A 20,525-nucleotide genomic window follows, 5' to 3' on the forward strand; every position below is an offset into this window, starting at 1 on the left:
GAAATAAATGTAGAATTTTTCAATTTATATATCACATTTAGGATAATTAATATAATTTGAAATTAAAATAAATATCAAAAAATAAGAGATGACTAACGATCCATTCTTCAAGACAGTTAATATTAACACTAACGTTAGTGAAAAGTGACTTAACATGTGATCACTCATTTAAAAGAAAATCGAAAAATAAGACCTAATTGAACATAAAACGAAAATAGGGACAAATTAAATAAAATCAAAAGACCAAATTATCATTAAAGGCCTTGTCAATTAACTATGGTATTTATTTTTAAAAATTAATATTCAAAAAAAAGGAATTCTCTTAAACTTATATATATAAGTTTATATAAAATAAAATTGATATTTTATTAAAAATAAAGTGAAATTAATAATAATTATTATAGATTCACTATATTTTGTCAATAAAGTAATCTATCAATAAATATATAAGGAATTCTCTTTGTCTATTCACATTCAAATATCAATTATTATCTAGTTAAAATAATAATTATATATAATTTATTAAAGATGATCTTACTTTACAAATTTTATAAAATTAGATCTCTACTTTCTATTTTATGTTTCTGACATATTCACTTTATTTATAATATAATTTTATTTTTATTAATTAATAACATTCTATATTACACTATTTAAAATATATCCCAACTTGATAACACCTGTTTACACTAGTATATATAAAGTTTAATAAAAAAAAAAGAAAAACATTACAATTATAAAATATTAAATTATAAAAATGATCTTTTCAAAATTTAATAATAATTATGATAATAATAAAACTAGAAACAATATACTAATCACTTTATAATAATAATATAATTTTCAATACATATCTTTATCAAAACTATCTTAATAATACAATGTCAAACTAATATGATTTTAATACAAAAATTAAACACTGCTACCATCAAACCTCAATAGTTGGATGGTCTTATTCCTCCCATTATTATCACAAATTCCTAATCAGAACAACCGGTAACTCTAATTAGTGAAGTTTCTTATCTACTATTTTGATCAAAAAAAGAACACGCAAACTAAAACCACGTTAATCACTTACATTTTCTTGATACAGAATATTACAACACTTATTCATCATTCTTTATTCAATTTAACCTTTTCAAAATTTTACCTAAATTTTACCCAGGTATAAATTTAATACAATAAAAAATACCAAAAACTTAAAAAAGGAGTGAACCAAGCAAAAGTGTTCCTACATTCCAATGTGTTCTGCACCTTACTTTTCATTTCTCAAAAAATCAATTGAAGTTCCAATTTCCTTTTTCACCCCACAAAGAACCAAACAGTTCTTTGAAAATCACAAGAATTCAAAAGGAACAAGCAACTCTTATCTCACAGGACAATTTCAGAGAAAGGAATCACCAAAACATTTGGATTAGCCTCCAAAACCATAAAGGGTCCTTCCCTGTCTCTTCAGAGCATACACCACATCCATGGCCGTAACTGTCTTCCTCCTAGCATGCTCAGTATAAGTCACTGCATCACGAATCACATTCTCCAAAAATATCTTGAGCACTCCCCTGGTCTCCTCGTATATCAATCCACTAATCCTCTTCACACCACCTCTTCTCGCCAATCGCCGAATTGCAGGTTTCGTTATGCCTTGAATGTTGTCGCGAAGCACTTTCCGGTGCCTCTTCGCACCTCCCTTGCCCAATCCCTTTCCTCCCTTGCCACGACCAGACATTCTCAAATTGGAACTAGAACTAGACTGAAGAGAAAATTTGCAAGAGGATTTGAAAATGTAGGGTTTTGTTTTGCTTTTTTAGATTTGGAATGATTTTCGGAAGAGAGATATACGGGTATTTATTGTAGATGCTTCCAAATTTTGAGTTTCGATCTCCGTCGTTGGAAGGAGAATTGATCGACGGTTCATCTTTGCGATCCGTGGACTGCTAATTGGGCAATTGTTTAACGTTGATAGAAAAGTTTCAACGGCCAGATCTTCTATTGTAGTCGTATGTGCAGATTGAGACTTCTTTTACTTTTTCTCCACATTTTAAAACATCCATTTAAATAAATGGAATAGAAAAGAATTGCTTTTAACATTTTTAGGCAATGCAAATCACAAAAACAGACCTCACTATAGATTATGGTAAATAATATTTTGATAAGTTTTTGTTCGGCAAACTTTAATAATTTTGTCAATTTTGTCAACAAATTTTTTTTCAAAAAATTATAAGAAATTCGTAAAATTAATAGGCAATTTAAAAAAAATGTAAAAATCTATTGAAAATATATTTGTTATTTCTCAATTAATAAATAAATTCTATTAATATTTATAGATGTCGCAACCTAAATCGTGACTAGACGATAAACTAAAAAGAAATGGTTTAGAAAGAAAGATTTAGAGTCGTCACCGTAGTTTATTCCGAAATCTATGAAAAAAAACATAGTCTTTAAAAGTCAGATTTTAGGTTCGGGAGTCAATTACGTGTAGGAAAGGTATTAGCGCCCTATATCGTCCGTTCAGATACGGTATCTTAAATTAAATTTGCAAAAACATGTGTTTATTTTAACATATTTATTTTTTTTCCCAAAATAAGAAATTAGTGCCCAAAAATGTTTTTTTAGTAAGATTAACATTGGTCCTACATATTCTCAATCAAAATGATAAATTAGGGTTACATAGTTATTTGTTAAAAAGGCTTGACTTTGTCAATTTTTTAAAGTTGCCTTTTACATGTTTACATTTTTTTAAAATTAGCGTCATGCGACGTATGCGGCCGAGTAGACACCAGAAGCCTTTTTACATTTAATATTTTGAAAATGAGTGTCATGTGACGCGAGTGGTCAAGTAGACAAAAAAAAATAAAAGAACATTGTTTTTAATGTTATATGTTTAAAATAAGTGTCATGCAACGCGAGCGATAGGGATGACAACAAGGTGGGGCGATGATGGGTTTTGTTATCCCATACTTATCCCTAGAGAAAAAAATTTATCCCCATCCTCATACCCAAACTGTAAGGCCCTCTTAATTCAGCCACAATATTTAAGGGCTGCCCCAAATCAGTTGAGCCTAGGGGTTGGCCCATAGGGTGCCCCCAAAGCCCCCTAAACCAATTAACACTCTCATTTTCTCCACTTTTCAGAAAAACTTTCTCCTTCCTCTCTTAGAACAGCAACGTTTCTCTGCTAGGGTTTGGTCCCAAACTTGGTTAAGTTAGCTCAGTCACGTTTTCTTGCTCCATATAAGTATTCTCCAGCTCATACTTCCCCTCTCTAGTCATATGTTCGTACTTCCAGTTAGGGTTTCGTAGTAAGCTCGTTCTAAGATTTGTTCTGCTTATTTTTCCACCTCATTTATCTGTTCCTAGAGTTGTTGTGCTCCGCTGTTTAGGTGTCACACTACCAGAAAAACGTTAATTACCGACAGTCAAAAACCGTCGGTAATAGCCATAATTCGTCGGTAATGATGTTTTACCGACAGACTTTTGACGGCAAAATATCCGTCGGTAAATTGTTCGTCGGTAATCAATTATCGACGGATTGTTGAAATCCGCCGGTAATTACCGACAGAAATATCCGTCGTCCTTTCGGCCGGTTATTATCAACGGATAAGGTTGTTGGTAATTATCGACGGACCTATCCGTCGGTAAATCCATTCGTGGCATCCATGTCTTTACCGACGGATACATCCGTTGGTAACTACCGAGGGAGTCATCCGTTGGTAATTACTGACGGATTTATCCGTCGATAAAGACATGGACTCCACGAATGGATTTACCGACGGATGGGTCCGTCGATAAGATCAAAAATTTGGTCTGGGTTGATTTGTTTTTTAAACATTCCACAATACCTGCATATAGAAAATTCCAATACAGACAAATTTAGCAGTCCAACTTTCCAGCATTCCACTATATCAAATATTGTATCATTATCAAACTCCATGACAATATATATCAAATGACACACTAAATTGTTCATAAAACGGAGAAAATAATATGTATCACAGGAAAGTTTGTCAAATATTACATAAGCACGACCAATACCAAGAAGGACTAATAGTACATAAGTTTATTAAGTAAATTTTGAACAAAGTTTTTCTTCAGAACATGAAAAGCTAATAATCTTCATAATTAGGAGAAGATTCTTCATTTAGGTTATGGTCCTCTTCATTATTTTGTTACTGAGAATGGGGTGGAGGAATTTCAAAGTTTGGTTGAGTAGGGTTTGGCTGTTATGGCTGTGGTTGTGGCTGCTGAAGACGAGCCTAAGCATCAGGAGGGAGATATTGCAGGACTAGTGACTGAAAGGATCGAAACTCAGACCTCAATTGCTCATTTTCCTCTAGGCTGCGTGAAAGTTGCTGCCTAATATTAGTGAGGTCCTCAGTATTAGAAGAGGAAGAAGTTGGTACTTGGTTCAAGCTTTCATTTGGACCTGTATATTTTGAAACAAGTTGACCAGCCCCATAAAGTCTTCCTTTCTTTTTCCCTCCTACTATCTCAATCCAACACCTAGTCCTGATATTCTCGTCCTGTGTAGGATCAACAGAGGACTGCTCTTGTGTTCTATCAGCACATGAGGAAACCTCAGATCTAACTTGAGAAAGCCTAGTTTGAAATTCTTCCTGTAAGTAAACAATGAACAATTACACAACTATAGTGGGATACATTTAAGAGTAAATAATATTGAACAGTAAAAGAGACTTACATTTGTCTTCCTAGACCTCTCATCCACATACTCGCCAGTACCCTTCCGGATATGTGTCTGTTGAAAGACTTCATCAAGAAACACATGGCGTCCCAACTCACGTGCCTGCAACAAAATGTTATAGAGTTAGATTTGATTTGATTTCAAACTTTAAAAATGTAGTTCAAATGTGACAAATACAAACAGTTTATGTATTTACCATACGAAGGTCATGCTCGTAAGTGGTAATGGATCCACCTGTGTGTAGGGTCCCACCTATTTCAGAAGCCCTATTCTTTTTTGTTGTAATACATTTGCTCCAATAACTTGGAGAATTCCAATGTTCTAACAGCCTTGTCCACACATCATTAGGAATCCATTCTGGCCTTTCTCTAGCCATTCTAGCATATCTAAATAGCTTAGATAGACGATGGGAAGCTCTGCTGTTGAAATTTCTCTTAATGGCAATTTCATGCTCTGGTGCCCACTAAACTCTCCTCTATAACACAATTTAAACATATAAAACATTATAAGTATATTAAACATGGAATAATGGTTAACAACTTAATTTACCTATATAATAAGTTAAAACACGTTACCTTGAAACGTTGCCAAAAAATTTCCTTATCTTTTTCAGGTATTGATCCCCATGATGGCCAAGGATTAAGAAATTGTTGCTTGATTATCTTTATGATAGCCTGTGAAGCAACTCTAGATGGAACAAACCTACAATTCATGGAAAATTGTCAGAAAATGAAAGAATTACATAATATAAACAATGAGAATAATTGAATTTAAATATTACCCTCGATCGACAGGTTCAATCATCGGAAGGTCCTGTAGAGGAGGGTCAGGTTCTGCATCTAAATTAGCATCAACCATAGGCTGTGGGGCAACTATATCACCTGTAACTAGGGATGGTGCAGACTGTTGACCAACGGCAGAAGATGGGCCACCAATGGAGGCTGGGGATGGTACAATATAGGTGATGGGGATGCTCCAATGTCTATAGAGGGGTATGTAACCCAGTGTGTGGAGCTGAGGAAGATAAGGATGGTATATGGGAGGGTGGTACAGAAAGGGGGCCTGGGAGCAACAACAGGGGTATGCAACCCTGTGGGTGGAGGTTAAGAAGAGGAGGACGACATATGAATCGTCGGGATAGATGTTGGGTTATGTAACCCTGTGGATGGAGGTGGGGAAGATAAAGATGGCATATGTAAGCCCAGGGTAGGGGTGATGGGTTTGACTGGAATCCGAAGCACATAATTATTACGTCTCTTTCTTGTTTTTGCAATACCTTTCCCCTTGTCAACTGGGGGTGGTCGAGGTGGATCTCCCGATGACATGGTGTATGGCGTATAGGATCTAAGTGTCAAACAAATTAAGATGGTGTATAATAAAAAACAAATATACCAACTTAATAACTATTCATTAGACATATTACACAACTTGAAATACAACAACAAAAAGTTCTAATGAAATGAAAAAAAACAAACATATTAAAAAGTTAAGTACTAAAACAAAAAAGACAAAATTAGTCATTATCATCACTTTCACCCTCGTCGTCGTCCTCCTCTTCCTCCACTTCTTCTTCTTCTTCATCTAGATCTTCCTCCTCCTCCTCCTCTTCTTCTTCTTCTTCTTCTTCTTCTTCTTCCTCCTCCTGCTGTTCAAACTCTTCATCATGACCTTCTATATGATGAAATCTCGATACACGTTCTACTTCAATTACTTCGTTCACATGGGACATTTCATCAACTTGGTAAGGGACATCGTCTTCCACCTCATTTGATTCAATGCGACCTCTCGGCTTTGTTTTAATTGCAACACACCACCCACGATTGTCTTTTCGAGATGGTGGATATTGTACATAATATACTTGTCTAACATTGTATGCTAAAATAAATGGATCAAATGGTTGGTACCTTGAAGTCATGTGAATGTCCACAATGTTATATTTAGGATCCACTCTTGTACCTTTTCTTGAGGGATCAAACCATTCACAAAAAAAAAGTACAACTTTCTTCGGTTTATTAGAAGTATTGTACTCTAGTTCATATATTCTATGAATGATCCCATAAAAATCATCTTCACCTCCTTTGGTAAGGCCCTTCACATGAACACCACTATTTATAGTCTTTTCCCTTTGCTTCATGCGTTAGTATGGAACTTGTACCCATTCACGAAGTACGTGTGCCATTCTTTGACACATTTCATTGGCCAATTTGACAAATCCCTTAGGTCTTGGTTTCTAACACTTAATGGCTCGTTATAAACCTACAAGTATAGAAAGATAGAAATAAAATTATGATACATTAAAATCCATTTTGTTGCATAATTAATGGTACAATACATACTTGATATTGGAACCATTCAAGAAACTTTGAATGAATACGAGCAGAAGCACTGCTCTTAGGTATTTGCAAGCCCGTAAGGAATGAGCTGGTGAAAATAGATTGCAATGGTAAATTAATTATAGACTTACATATAATTGACCACAAATTTGTTAACAAAGGAGGATATAACTTGTTCCTGCAGAGAACAAATAAGATGAGTTAGGCACAAGTGTCACCTTACCATGTAGTCCCGCTATCTCTTCAGTTGGTCTCTCCCCGGTTGATACATGTCAGCTTGAACCCAGGAGGGGTTACCTGTAGAAGAGTCTCCGAAGCTCAAGTAAGTCAAAGCTCTCAGAGAGTCAAATCAGTGATTAATGAATGCGTCCCTTTAATTCGTGGGGTCCATGCGTATTTATAGAGTATTAATGATGTTCGTTTACCTAATGGGATGGGCCTTGGTTTGGGCCCTAGCCTGGGTTATGAGTGGGCCTGGGCCCAAACCTAGGCCCCTCAAGGTCTATCGAACGCGGGGACCTCCATCTTACTAAGTCTTCGAGGGCGGTCTGATCCGTTTATTTCTTGGCTTATTAAATGTCGTCCTTGGCCGTGTACTATCCGTGTTGGCCATTTTGTTGTTATTTTAACCTTTGTTCATTTAAATTCGAGACCATAGCGGCCCAGGTCGTGTACTTGGGTTGTCTCTGGCATGTTCGTGAGGTTTATCATTTATATGGTTAAGTCGACCAGGTCCGGTATGAGTTAGATTTACTCGGTCTAGGCTGAATATTTGGTTGCCTTGATGTATTTCTTATTTAATTGATTGAGTTCGGTTAGGTGTGGTACATAACTTACTCAAGATATGGTTTGACTTCAGTGCAATTGATTAACACATGAACATGAGCAGATTTGAACTCGACATCAATTAGCCAATTAATCGATTCTCTCCCTACATGTCGACCTTGTTGTTGAAAAACAGACAACGTTGACACATCTCTTTGACATTCAACTTCATTCCTCCAATTGCGTGGTGACAACATGAAGTTGTTGAAGTAATGAGAACAAAAGTATGTTGTCTCACGGTGTAAATAAGATGCACAAATAGAACCTTCAACTCTTGCTTTATTTTTTATTGATCGTTTTGAATCACCCATGAATCAATACAAATACAAAAATACATCATGATGAAAAAAATTGGTGACAAAATTAATTATAAATATGAAAAGGGAGGTCCTTTCGTACCTTTCAAAAGGATACATCCATCTTTATTGCACTGGTCCACCCAACAATGCTTCATGGGGGAGATGAATAGGGAGATGTTCCATGGAATCAAATAATCCAGGAGGGAATATTCTCTCTAATTTGCAGAGAATAATTGGAATATTTTCCTCCATTCTTCTTAGGGATTCCTCTTTTAATGTTGTAGAGCACAAATCTTTGAAAAAGTGGCTAATTTTAGTAAGAGGATTTAAAACATGAATGGGCAAAGCACTAAATGCAATAGGAAGTAATGACTCCATGAATACATGGCAATCATGACTTTTCATTCCATGGATTCTTCCCTTTTCAACATCAGCACATCTAGCCAAGTTGGAACTATAACCATCTGGCCTCTTAAGTTCCTTTATCCACCGACAAACTGATTTAGCTTCATTTGGAGTTAAAGTGTAATTCGCTTTAGGCTTTAATATTTTCCCATTATCTTGAACCTTCAACTCCAAGTCTTTTCGCTTGCAATACAATCCTAAATCCCTTCTTGCTTTCTCATTGTCTTTTGTTTTTCCCGTCACATTCATAACAATATTGAATATGTTCTCAAAGAAATTTTTTTCTATGTGCATTACATCAAGATTATGTCTTAACAAATTATCTTTCCAATATGGAAGATCCCAAAAAATGCTTCTTTTTGTCCAATTATGCCACTCTCCATATCCATCTATCCGTGTTACACCGTTTTCAGTGACTTTTGGAAAATGTTTCACTCTTCTCCAAACTTGTAATGGTGAGGTGGCCCATCTGTTTCAACTTGCCCTTTTCGAAAGGCTTTAATATTTCTCCTAAAGGGATGGTCATTAGGTAAGAACCTACGATGTGAGTCAAACCAACAACTTTTGCAACCATAATTTAACGTGAATGACTTATTGTGCTCCATGCAATGCGGACAAGCCAATCTACCATGTGTGCCCCAACTAGATAATATCTCATAAGCAGGGAAGTCATTAATAGTCCACATCAAACATGACCTCATCATAAAATTTTGATTCCTTGAAACATCATAGGTCAAGATACCAACCCACAACTTCTTCAAATCATCAATTAAAGGCTCCAAGTAAACATCAATAGAGGCCTTTGGATTGGATGGCCCTGGTATAAGACAACTCAAAAACATATAAGGCTTTAACATGCACATTTCAGGAGGAAGATTGTATGGAGTAACAATCACGGGCCAACAAGAATATGGTGAAGATGAAGCCTGAATGTAAGGGTTAAATCCATCTGAACATAGACCTAGTCGCACATTGCGCGGATCAGACGCAAAGGTAGGATGTTTACGATCAAAGTGCTTCCAGGCTTCACCATTAGATGGGTGACGTAGCATTCCTTGACTTTGGTTATCATGATGCCAAGTCATATGTGGCGTGGTTTGCATAGAAGAAAACATTCTTTGTAATCTTGGGATTATAGGCAACTAGAACATTGACTTAACTACAATTGGTTTTTTACACCTTGATCCCTGGTGAAGTGGGTAATATCTTGGTTTGTGGAAAAATTTACATTCAAGCAATGCTGCATCTTTTTTTCCATTATCATTGTCATAAAAGAGCATACAACCACTCACACAACAATCAATCTTCTTAGCCTCCAATCCCAACTTTGATACTAACCTCTTAACATCATAATAACTCTTCGGCAAGCTCATATTTGGTGGTGTGAGATCTAACAAAAGTTTGGTGAAAGCCTCTAAGCATTGGTTGGGAATATTCCAATTAGACTTATAAGATAGAAGTTTAACACATACTGACAATTTAGAGTTTCTAGCCCTTTCAAATAAAGGTTGATTTGCCTCTGCCAACAAATTATAAAACCTTTGTGTGGATTCATTAGGACACTCTTCTAAGTTAGTGTCGTTGGGTTGTTGGGTTGATTGAAATTGACACAAAGCGTTATTGACCATCTCTTCCATGTCACACAATTGCTCCATTTTTACAGTACGTACACCATCTCTAAGTACATAATTATCACATTCATGTAAATCAATAGCTGGCATATCTTCACCGTGTAATGTCCAAATCCAATAATTTGGTATGAACCCTTTTTTATAAAGGTGAACTTTGACAACCTCATCTGTCAAAATCCTTATACAGTCACACTTAATGCAAAGGTATCTAATCCCACCTTCAAGTTCAAAATATCTAGATTGTCTTGCTACTCGGACAAACTCTTCAACGCCTAAGACAAAAGACTCCTTCAACCCCCTTCTACCACTATAACAACGATCATACATCCAAGCACGATTGAAAGGAGGTTCGCCCATGTTCTATAAAACAATAAAGGTCTTAAATTAGATTGTTAAAGGGAGAATTTGAATTAAGTGGAGCAATGTGGGGATATATCCCATTTATTGTGTAAGATATCCAAATAGAAACCAAACATCACTATTCTAATATGAATGCAAGTCCCATGACTATGCAGACTAAAAGTAGTAATTGGAATTACCTAGTTATAGGAATCCCAATAATAATTACCTAATGATAGAAAAATGGATCCTAGATGGATCCAATATCATATTCAAAGCATAAACATAGGGAACTAACACACAAACTTGTATTGTGTGACTTTAGTGCACCTTAGCAACCCAAATTCAACAAATTAAAAGTGATTAGAGGTTACTGAACTTAAAAATTCAGCATGGGTTCAGATTTCCACCTCTACAAGTCACTTTTGATGGAGAGTTGACCCAAAGGTTGACTTTTCAAATCAAAGTTTTAACTCAAGGTTTAAGCATCCTAGCATCTTGGTTTAGTGATTTGTAACATGTTTGAGCCATCAATTATCTCATTCTAAGCATTTTACAAGTTTTGAGTGTGATATGCTCATTTTAGGTTTTCTAGACTACCTAGAATTGGGATTTTTATTCTCCACTAGTTCTTTAGGAAAATTCACTGTTTTAGTAACTCATTAGCATCATATTAACCATGTCTAGATGGTAGAATTATGCATTTGCACACTGCTACATGTTTTGACCCTTGATCACACAAACATGTGCATGATTGACTTACTTTCCTTACTTGAAAGTGGGGTTTGGATAGTGATTTCGTGAACCTATCATTGTTGGAGGGTCCTCACTATTTATTCTACACATTTCAACATATTGAAACGTGTTCAAGGTATTTAAAGCACTTGAAACTCATTTTTTGTGTTCATATGCATTTTAGGCACTCTTTGTTAGCCATTTTACACTTGAACTAGTCATTTTGTAATTCTCTTTATATTTTGTTCATTTGTTTGTTTCTAAAGTTCACTTGCTTCATATTATGCATGGCCAAAGGATAAAAAAACCATTTTCATACCCAATTTGAAACCCCACACACTTAATTTGAAGAAAAATCCTCATTTTAAGCCTTTAAAAGTTGAGATGAGAGTGTGATATGTGTTTGCTGTTTTCTAATATTTCATTACTATTATTGACTCATTTTAGATTACATTTTGCTTTCCATTTACTAAAAACTAACCCTTAATATGATCTTTATTAGTTTGGACTAACTAGTTAGCCTAGTTTAGCCTATTTTTCTTGTACATAGGCTGCACCAAACCTTATCTCTCTTAGTATATTGAAAAGCCAAAATGCCTCTGTCATGACAGTAAAATAGAAACGCTTTCAAAACACATTCAATTCAAGCAAATCTCCAAATTACCAATCAATACAGTTTGAAAAACATAAAGCATAACAAGTAAATCATTAAATTTGAAGCTTTAAAATGGGTAGTAATCATAATAATGTATAGAAAGGAAAAGAACAAGTCAAATGGCAATAATAGAAGTTACAGAGAAGTAAACAGATTGGTATTATTTACTTCACTAACACCCCCAAGAAACCAGTTCCATGCTAGAAAGCACATTATCATTTTTGCCACAAAGATGAAACTAAGAAATGGCTAACAATTTGAGATAAAAATCTTGAAACAAAGGTCTTACATTGCAGAACCAGACTGTTTTGTTAAGATATTAGTGACCCTTGATCCATTGAGCAATCAAACAAATAACACAACCAATCCAAATGCATATATCAACAATCAACATTCAAACAAATTCAATTTGGACTAAGCATCAATCAATAATCAGCAATCAAAGCAATAAAGTAAACTCACCAAAATGACGGTGAGCGTCGAACAACGTGGTAGCCGCGGTAGCCAATGAGAATACAAATGTGATGGCGGTAGCGGCAATCCCTTACAAATCAAAGAAGCTATGAGAAAGAGAATAGTTGGGATCAGCATTGCAAAAACTAGAATGAATTAAACTCACCAAGAACGCGATGGCCGACGAATGTAGAGACGTTGTTTTTCCTCCACCGACGACGAAGTTGTGTCGTGGAACCCAGACCCACGGTGGGAGCGATGAGGTGACGGTAGCGGAGAGCTAACGGCAGCAGCGTAGTGACGGCAGCGGCGCTGTGACGACAGCGGCGTAGTGACGGCAGCGGCACAATGACGACAGCGGTGAGGTGATCAGCAACAGTAGGGTTTTTGATCGGTGTTTTGGGGGAAGAAACTGAATTTGGGGGAATGGCAGCGGCGGACGGCACGATCGATGGCTATGGCAGCGTCAATGCACCGACATGGTGAAATGCGGCTGGTGGCCGACGAGGTTGGATGGAGTCAGTGTGCAAGGTGAAATGCGGCAGCTTCGTTCGCGTTTCAGGGTAAAATGAAATTAGGGGAAGAAGAAAGTGAAATTGGATTCTGATATTGGGTTTTTATTTACCGAAGGATTCAATCCGTCAACAATCCGTCGGTAAATGACAGACTAATTTAATCTGGATATTACCGACGGATTATGTCGTCGGTCCGTTCCTGTCCAGTTAATTCTTTCCTTAACATTACCGACGGATATATCCGTCGGTAATGTTATCAGGTCATTGTCCGTCGACAAATCCGTCGGTATGTAGAGTTTACCGACGGATCAGGATCCATCGATAATTTGTATTTTTCTTGTAGTGTCGGGATATTCTGCTAGCTTTTTTCAGGTAAGGGAAGTTAGGGTTTCACGTTTTAAGTCATATTTGCTTGTTCTTGTTGCTTTTCGTTATTTTGTATGCTTGGGTGAAGTTTCTGATGGTATGAAGATGAACTGTATGTTGGTATGGTTGAATGACTGAACTAAGCACGCATGAACAGTGGAGGGTTCTGGTTTTCTTGCCCAAGCGACCACGTCTCGCCTAGGCGAGATTAGTAGCAACTCGCCCTAGTTGTCTATGCGAGTTGTCGCTCAGGCGACAAGCTCCTGTTTTGAGCGAGAGTCCATCTCACTTAGGCGAGGAGGACTCACCTAAGCGAGAGAACGTGAAAGCCACTGTTCCTACTTTTCGAGCCCTCGCCTAGGCGATAGGAGCTCGCATGAGCGAGAGAAGCCTCTCGCTTGAGCAAGGCCTTTCGGCCTGAGTGAGAGCTATGCGGGAAAGTGTTTGGAACCTGTTTTATTCTCTGTTCTTGGGTGTTTGCTACTTCTTTTGATTATATCACTATGTTAAAACATGTATTGGGTGGATATGCACGAGTGAAATGGTTTATGGGTTATAATTGATAAGTTTGACATGATTTTGGCATGTGACATGTATGGGATAGTTGGTTATAAAAGTGACATGGAATTGGTATGAGCAATAATGTTATATGGATTGATGGAACATGATGTTGGTGTGGTCAGGACGTAATTCCACGATAGTTTCATGGTGGTGCCTCATTGGTCAAGGCATAATTCCATGAATCTCTAGGTGAGATCTCATGGTAGTGCCTCATTGGTCAAGACGTAATTCGACGTTGGTTGCATAATAGTGCCTCATGGTCAGGACGTAATTCCATGACCTCTATTAATGGGAGTTTTGTGGTGGTGCCTCATTATATAATTTAGTAAGGATTCAAGGTAAGGATTGCATCCTGACACTCTAAAGAGTCAATTAGTCTCACATAGAGCATACTGATTCAAGTGGTGAGAGTAGTAGGAGGCCTAGAACACTTTAAGGCTAACCTTGTGAGTGGTAGGATGAGACCCTTTGACAATTAGCTCGGTAGAGCAGTAGAGGCCACTACAAGTGCAAGCATCCAGTGAATCCGACTAATTATATGTACCCGGATAAGTCGTGTCTTGAGTCTTAGTGTATTGTTTGCAAGTCATCACATGATTAGTTGATGTATGTATCTTGAACCATGAAAATGTATGCAATTATATGATAAAATCACTTTCTACTCTAGCTTACCCTTTCTTCTTGTTTGTATGTGTTGTGTGTGGTTTTCTCCTTTTGTGATGATCATTAATTTATTGATGTGAGCAGATGCGAGAACTGCTCGTGGTCAACAGGGTAATGGAGATTCCACTGCATAGTCTTTCTAGGTTGGATTTCGCTGTCCAAGTTTCTTTTAGGGTTATAGCCCATGTATTTATCTGCCTCTTGGGAAATTATTTTGAATATTGTTGACCCTCATACTTTGTTTTGTATTGGCATCGTGGTGTGCCTCAGTATTTCAGCTTTAGTACCCTGGCTATTTATAAAGAGTGGCGTTAATACTCCGAGACTTTGCTCTTCATATTATATTGTGTGATGTTTCATTTAATTAAGTTTATTTATTAAATGGGACGTTACACAAACACAACATGTATCAAATTTTTGTCTCATTTCCAACCCCACCGAGTAACGAGTATATACTCGTACTCACTTTTTTACGGTTTCAATATTAATTAATTAATTTTTTTTATAAAATAATACAAAATTACAATAAAAGAAATATAATATTATCACATATTCAATATCAAAATGAGGTTTGTTTCTTCAAATATCAAATATTTAGAAAGAAATTATAATCGTATGCATTTTAAATTGTAATACCAAATAAAATTTCATGAGAACAAAACATTAATTAAATTTGAAAACACTAATGAAACCTAGCTGATAAAATTTATTTTAAAAAAATATAAAAGGAAAATAAGTTAAAAAATTGTTTTAAATGTGTATTTACTTTAATTTTTTTTAAATTCTAATGAAATTTCTTATTTTGTACAGTAATAAAATGTAAGGTATTTTAATTTCTTTATCCAAACAAGTTGGTAAGTCATTATTTCCCTTATTCCATTGCCTTTTTGTGCCCATCTTGATGATTTTGTAGTGCTTAATTGTCTTTTGTTTATGCATTTTCCTCAATTGGGCTTCATTGGGCCATTATTCCGAATTTTGAATAATTTGACATTAATTGGTCTAATTTTTGTTTCTAATTATTTCTTGGTATTTATAGAAGCAATTTTGGAGCTTGGACACTAATCTTAAGATGAAAAGAGAGTTGTCACATCATTGCCACGTCTGTCCATGTCATTTCCACGTCACTTTAATGATTGGACCAACATTTTGAGCTCATTGTGACATTTTTGTAATTCTGCTGACTAGAATGACATTTTTGTATATATGTGGATCTGTGGTGATGTTACTATTAGGTCTCCCTTATAGGTAGCAGCCACCTTCTTCTTCCTCACACTCCATTTTCACGTTTCTTAGCTTTTGTTAGTGACCCATGGAGATGTCTTCTTCATTTTTCACGTTTTAGCACTCATTATTAACATTTTTATGCATTATTGATAGCACCCAATGTGGGTTTTACGTTTTTAGCACATTTGCTAGCCTGGGCATTTCCTTTTCTAGATTGTAGTGACTTGGAACAACACCTATGTATGGAGTTTTCATTTTTTATATCATAACAACCATTTTTGTTCCATTAAAGCTTTATAAATCTCATTTGCTCTTGAATTTACGTTTCAATATGACCCAACTTATGGTTTGATGTTCTATTTTGGTTGTTTACGTTTTTGAATCTTCTCCCATGAGGTATTTCCACTTTGAAGTGTTTAATTGATCCATTTCCATGGCTTGCTAAATTCGTGTATTGACTCCTTGATGAAAAATGCAATGAAGCTTTGAGGTTCTATTGGTTTTGTAAATTCTGCCATCTTATCTTGAATTCGTGGAGTATATGTGGTTATTCTGTTTATGCTTAATTTACAAATTAAGTGCATATGTTTGGGTTGGGTTATGTTCATGCTTAATGTATGTATCTTGGCTGTCATAAATTCATGAATGTATGCATTGCTTAATTGTGTATTGAAACTTGTTTGTAACTTTCACTTAATGGGTTATTCTTTAGTGGATTGAGAGTAGGCAAATGTATTAATTTGGTGGCCTATGATAAGTAGAATTGTATTTAAATCAAGAAAGTCAGTACATGTTAATCATTGTTTCATTTCATTTAATTTGTTGGTAGCATTTTGTCAGTACTTGAATCTGGCAACCCCCCCTTTTTGTTATGTTTGGTTTGAATCTGGATTGCTTTAATTGAAAAAAAGGGGTCATTGAGAGACGACCTTGGGTTAACTCCCGAGTACTGTATTTATATATTTTATTTGGTTGGGTACGATCTCGATCACAAGTTATTTAGAAAATGAAGAGAATTTAATTGCAAGTAATTCAAATACAATGCATTTCAATTTCTCAGCATTGTTGAAATGTTTCATCCAAACACAAGATAAAGATAGAAATTGTGTACATGTTGTCCCAACCATACCACGAACCAAGGGCAAATACACACAGTATACAGTATACGACCATCGGTACCTCGCACTGCTTACTCTGTACTAAGGAATCCCTTAGTGCATAGTAAGCGGCCAACCTGCAATCTTCCTAGGCCGCTTACTCTATTCTAAGGAAACCTTTAGTGCACAGTAAGCGGCCAACCAACAATCTTCCTAGGCCGCTTACTTTGTACTAAGGAATCCCTTAATACACAGTAAGCGACCACTAGCAATCCTTCTAGGCTATTTACTCTGTACTAAGGAACCCCTTAGTACACGCTAAGCGACCATCAGCAATCCCCTTAAGCCGCTTACTTTGTACTAAGAAATTCCTTAGTACACAGTAAGGACCCTTACATCCAACTTCGACTACTCAAATGGCTAAGTAGCCCAAGAAGTATCAGCCCTTCAAACCCACATAACTGCTTATTGGATACTACATACTCAGAACCCCCCATAGAGTATGTGGTACCCGACATTATTGACCCAAACTATGCATCAACAACTATTAAGGGCTCTCCTTGTAATTTCACCCAATGCCAATGGATCCAAAAAAAAAATTCAAAAAGAAATTCAAAAAAACTAGAAATTGACACGTGGCGTTGACTTTAACATTGTCTGATCAAACTAACCGTAAAGACCAAATTGAATCATTTTTAAGAAAATGAGGACCAAATTGAGACAACGAAAAATTTGAGGACCAAACTGAAATTTCTTGACAAATAGATGGACCAAAATAGTACTTTAACCAATATTAGGTTAAATAAGAAAATAGAATAATAATCCTCATTTGTTAATAAATTACTTTCCCAAAAACACGGGAAATTTTAAGACATTTATTTCAAGCGCCAATTATAACTAAAGTCCAAGGCGTTCAATTATTACAATTATCAACTATTTATAAAACCATTACAAAATAGTCCATATAACTTTCATGAAGAAAACTAATATAAAAACTCCCATAACTGGCTCCGCTCCGGCTCTAAGCATCCATGTGCTCACTTGCATCCATATCTGCTCCCATGTAACAAGTTACATGATCGTCGCCAAACATACAGATAGGGTGAGCTAAATTACATTAAAAATTACAAGATGCAATAATAAAGCATTCAAAACCATGACTAGTGTTAGCACCCCACTACTCAATCCTCACTTCCAAACCTTCTGTTGGACGCCTCTTGATTCTACACCCTTTGATGAGTACATTGATCGATCTTTGCTGCACGAGTGTCTACTCGTCCCTCCGACTACATGCCACCACCTAATAGTCCACACGCAGGAATAAATTGCCACGGCCACATTCCGCGACACCAAGTGGAGTTCCCCAAAACGAACCACAGTCCGTAGTTATTCCCAGATTACCAAACTCATTTAGTTGCACTGAAGAGGGCAATCTTTCGGAACCTCGTCGTACAAACCATGATCTCGCACACTCCACTAGACCTCCTAAACCACCAGGCTACAACCTCGAGTAGCCACGTGTTACCCCAATACAAGTTACACTCATAACTGGGCCCCCAACCAAAGCATCACATCATGACCTTCATCCAAAGTTTTGCAGAAATCCTCCTCGCGATCCACTCTGCACCCAAAATCGCCTGGCGCACCTCTCACGTCGCTAGGCAGAACTTGGTTCCAAACCGCTTGACGGGCCCCTCATGCCGCCAGGCGCCAAGCACCTTCTAGTGCTTCTGCCACACAACTTTCGCCTTCCAAAACCAACCCTGCCGCCAAGCGCTACGCGCATCCAGTGGCCACTATCACTATTTTGGGTTTCTATTGCCTAGCGGCTCATCCCGCGTCGCCCGGCGCCATACCAGTAGCGCAATGATACTGGTTTTTGGCCCTTTTGCACAGGTTCTAATGAACCCCAATCACACAACACATAATTCATAGCACACTGACAGTTATCCAGTCATAACATTATGACTAAATTGAGATGCAACACATTCATAATTTTATAATTAGACACATGCTTTTGAACCCAATCTTAAAAAAGATGCAAAATTTTTAAAAATGGTGAAAAAAGGAAATTGGGTTGCTGGCAACCCATTTTAAAAAAGAAAATAAGACCACAAAAAAGAAAATACATAAGCATAAAATAATTTTTTAAATCTCACAAATTTTATATTTTACTTTTCCTTGTTTTTATTTACTTATTTACCTCTAGAATTTAACTTAGAATTTTCTAAAACATTTTTACTTACCTGGACGAAATTGGGTGTTTACAATAGATAAATTATGTTTTGGATATTTTGAATAGATACCGTGAATAACATATACAAATATTTAATTACTCATTTGTTGTTGATGAGGCAAGTATATTACATGTATTAAGGTATTTGATCATGTTAAACCCTTTTTAGTCACGTTTAGAATTTAACAAACAATCCAAAATTCCCCTAGTGAAGTATTGGGAAACCATATGTATCCGAATCTTAGGAAACAATGTGTGTTAAGTCTAGCTTGTATAATTTAAATATCGCTGGAAAATATAAAAGAAAACAAAGGGCGGGAATTAAATTTGAGTAAAATTCAGAAAATGTTTGACTATTCAAAAGATCCTAAATGCATGGGATGCAAATGCATGTGTTACTTCTATAAGAAAGATGATAAGCAAAATTTTATTCAATTAAAATTAAACTAAATGCATGAATGAACTAAATCATGAGATGAAAAACTGATGCCAAATGTAGTATGCTTGGATAATGGGAATGGTAAATTGAATCTAAAATGGAACAAAGAAATGTCTAGACGAATGAAGCATACACAATTGGATTTGTCATGATAAAATGCTACTGTAGGATATGAACAACATAAAAATCCATGGCAGCAGAGTAACATTGACAACTTACAAATGAGTGCATAATGCAGATGGCATTAAGCTATGATATCAGGTGTGAGCCAAAGTAGTGTAGGTATGAAATGGACTACCTACACAATGCAAAACCCATTTTTGCAGAATTGATGCAGAATTTCATAGTGGAATGATTATGGTATGCAATAGAGAACTTAACATGAATGCAACAATTTGACAGCAGAACTGCAAGATCTAATGCTAGATGCCATGTGTGCATTACGACCTTTGAACATAATTGAACTCAATGTGCAACAGCAAACCAAAATCAACTTATATACACATTCAAATGCAAAGAAAGCTCAAATCAGAACTTTATTTGACTGACTTGCATAAGCACCTAAACTACACAAATTATTTTGGAAGGTGGATGTAAATAGGATCTACCATAATCTAGAATGATGGTTAATAAATGGAACTATAAATGGAACCTACATGGCAATAGTAAACCAACACGTGACAACAATTTCAATCCAAAGATTCACATGCAGAATCTATTTAAGTAGAAACTAATGCAACCTATTCCTAACATGATGAGTCCAATGTTAAGATGCTAGAAATCAGCGTTATCAAATTTCAGCCGTGGTGGCACCATGGTAGAATGCGGTGGTGGTTTTCTGACCTGCTGCCACAACAAGGCGGTGGCGAAACGGGTTTTCTATGGCAGCCCATGGTGGCCATTTTATGTATAGCGGTTGGCGGTGGCATAACGATAATGACAAAATAAGCGGGGTGGAGAAGAAAGATGACAACTACATGGAGAAAAATAATTGGAAAGTGGAAGAAGGGGGAGGGGCAACAACGATAGTAAAACCCTAATTGCAAC

At 36.3% G+C, this 20,525-nt stretch overlaps 2 protein-coding genes across 2 annotated transcripts; both read right to left on the minus strand.

Annotated features, from left to right (window-relative positions):
* Positions 1 to 1,231: 1,231 nt before the first annotated feature.
* On the minus strand, positions 1,232 to 1,826 carry LOC114168810 (histone H4). Its single transcript, XM_028053766.1, has one exon. It carries the CDS (start codon positions 1,724 to 1,726, stop codon positions 1,415 to 1,417), a length of 312 nt encoding a protein of 103 aa, XP_027909567.1. The 5' UTR covers positions 1,727 to 1,826; the 3' UTR covers positions 1,232 to 1,414.
* A 2,427-nt stretch (positions 1,827 to 4,253) lies between these two features.
* Positions 4,254 to 6,024, minus strand: LOC114170184. Its single transcript, XM_028055668.1, has 6 exons — positions 5,976 to 6,024; positions 5,481 to 5,640; positions 5,275 to 5,401; positions 4,896 to 5,162; positions 4,697 to 4,801; positions 4,254 to 4,613 (listed from the first exon to the last, which is right to left on the minus strand). The coding sequence occupies exons 1-6, from the start codon at positions 6,022 to 6,024 to the stop codon at positions 4,254 to 4,256; spliced, it is 1,068 nt and encodes a 355-aa protein (XP_027911469.1).
* Between the last annotated feature and the right edge of the window lie 14,501 nt (positions 6,025 to 20,525).

This window comes from Vigna unguiculata, chromosome 11 (genome assembly GCF_004118075.2).
Source record: "Vigna unguiculata cultivar IT97K-499-35 chromosome 11, ASM411807v1, whole genome shotgun sequence".
Lineage (NCBI taxonomy): Eukaryota > Viridiplantae > Streptophyta > Magnoliopsida > Fabales > Fabaceae > Vigna > Vigna unguiculata.

Bases quoted from the DNA above. Each gene is read 5' to 3' on its own strand.
- LOC114168810 (XM_028053766.1), bottom strand. From the start codon at position 1,726: ATGTCTGGTCGTGGCAAGGGAGGAAAGGGATTGGGCAAGGGAGGTGCG.
- LOC114170184 (XM_028055668.1), bottom strand. From the start codon at position 6,024: ATGTCATCGGGAGATCCACCTCGACCACCCCCAGTTGACAAGGGGAAA. The intron at 5,163-5,274 runs GTAACGTGTTTT...AGGAGAGTTTAG, and splicing joins TTTTTTGGCAACGTTTCAAG to TGGGCACCAGAGCATGAAAT. The intron at 4,614-4,696 runs GTAAGTCTCTTT...GTTTACTTACAG, and splicing joins AGAGGTCTAGGAAGACAAAT to GAAGAATTTCAAACTAGGCT.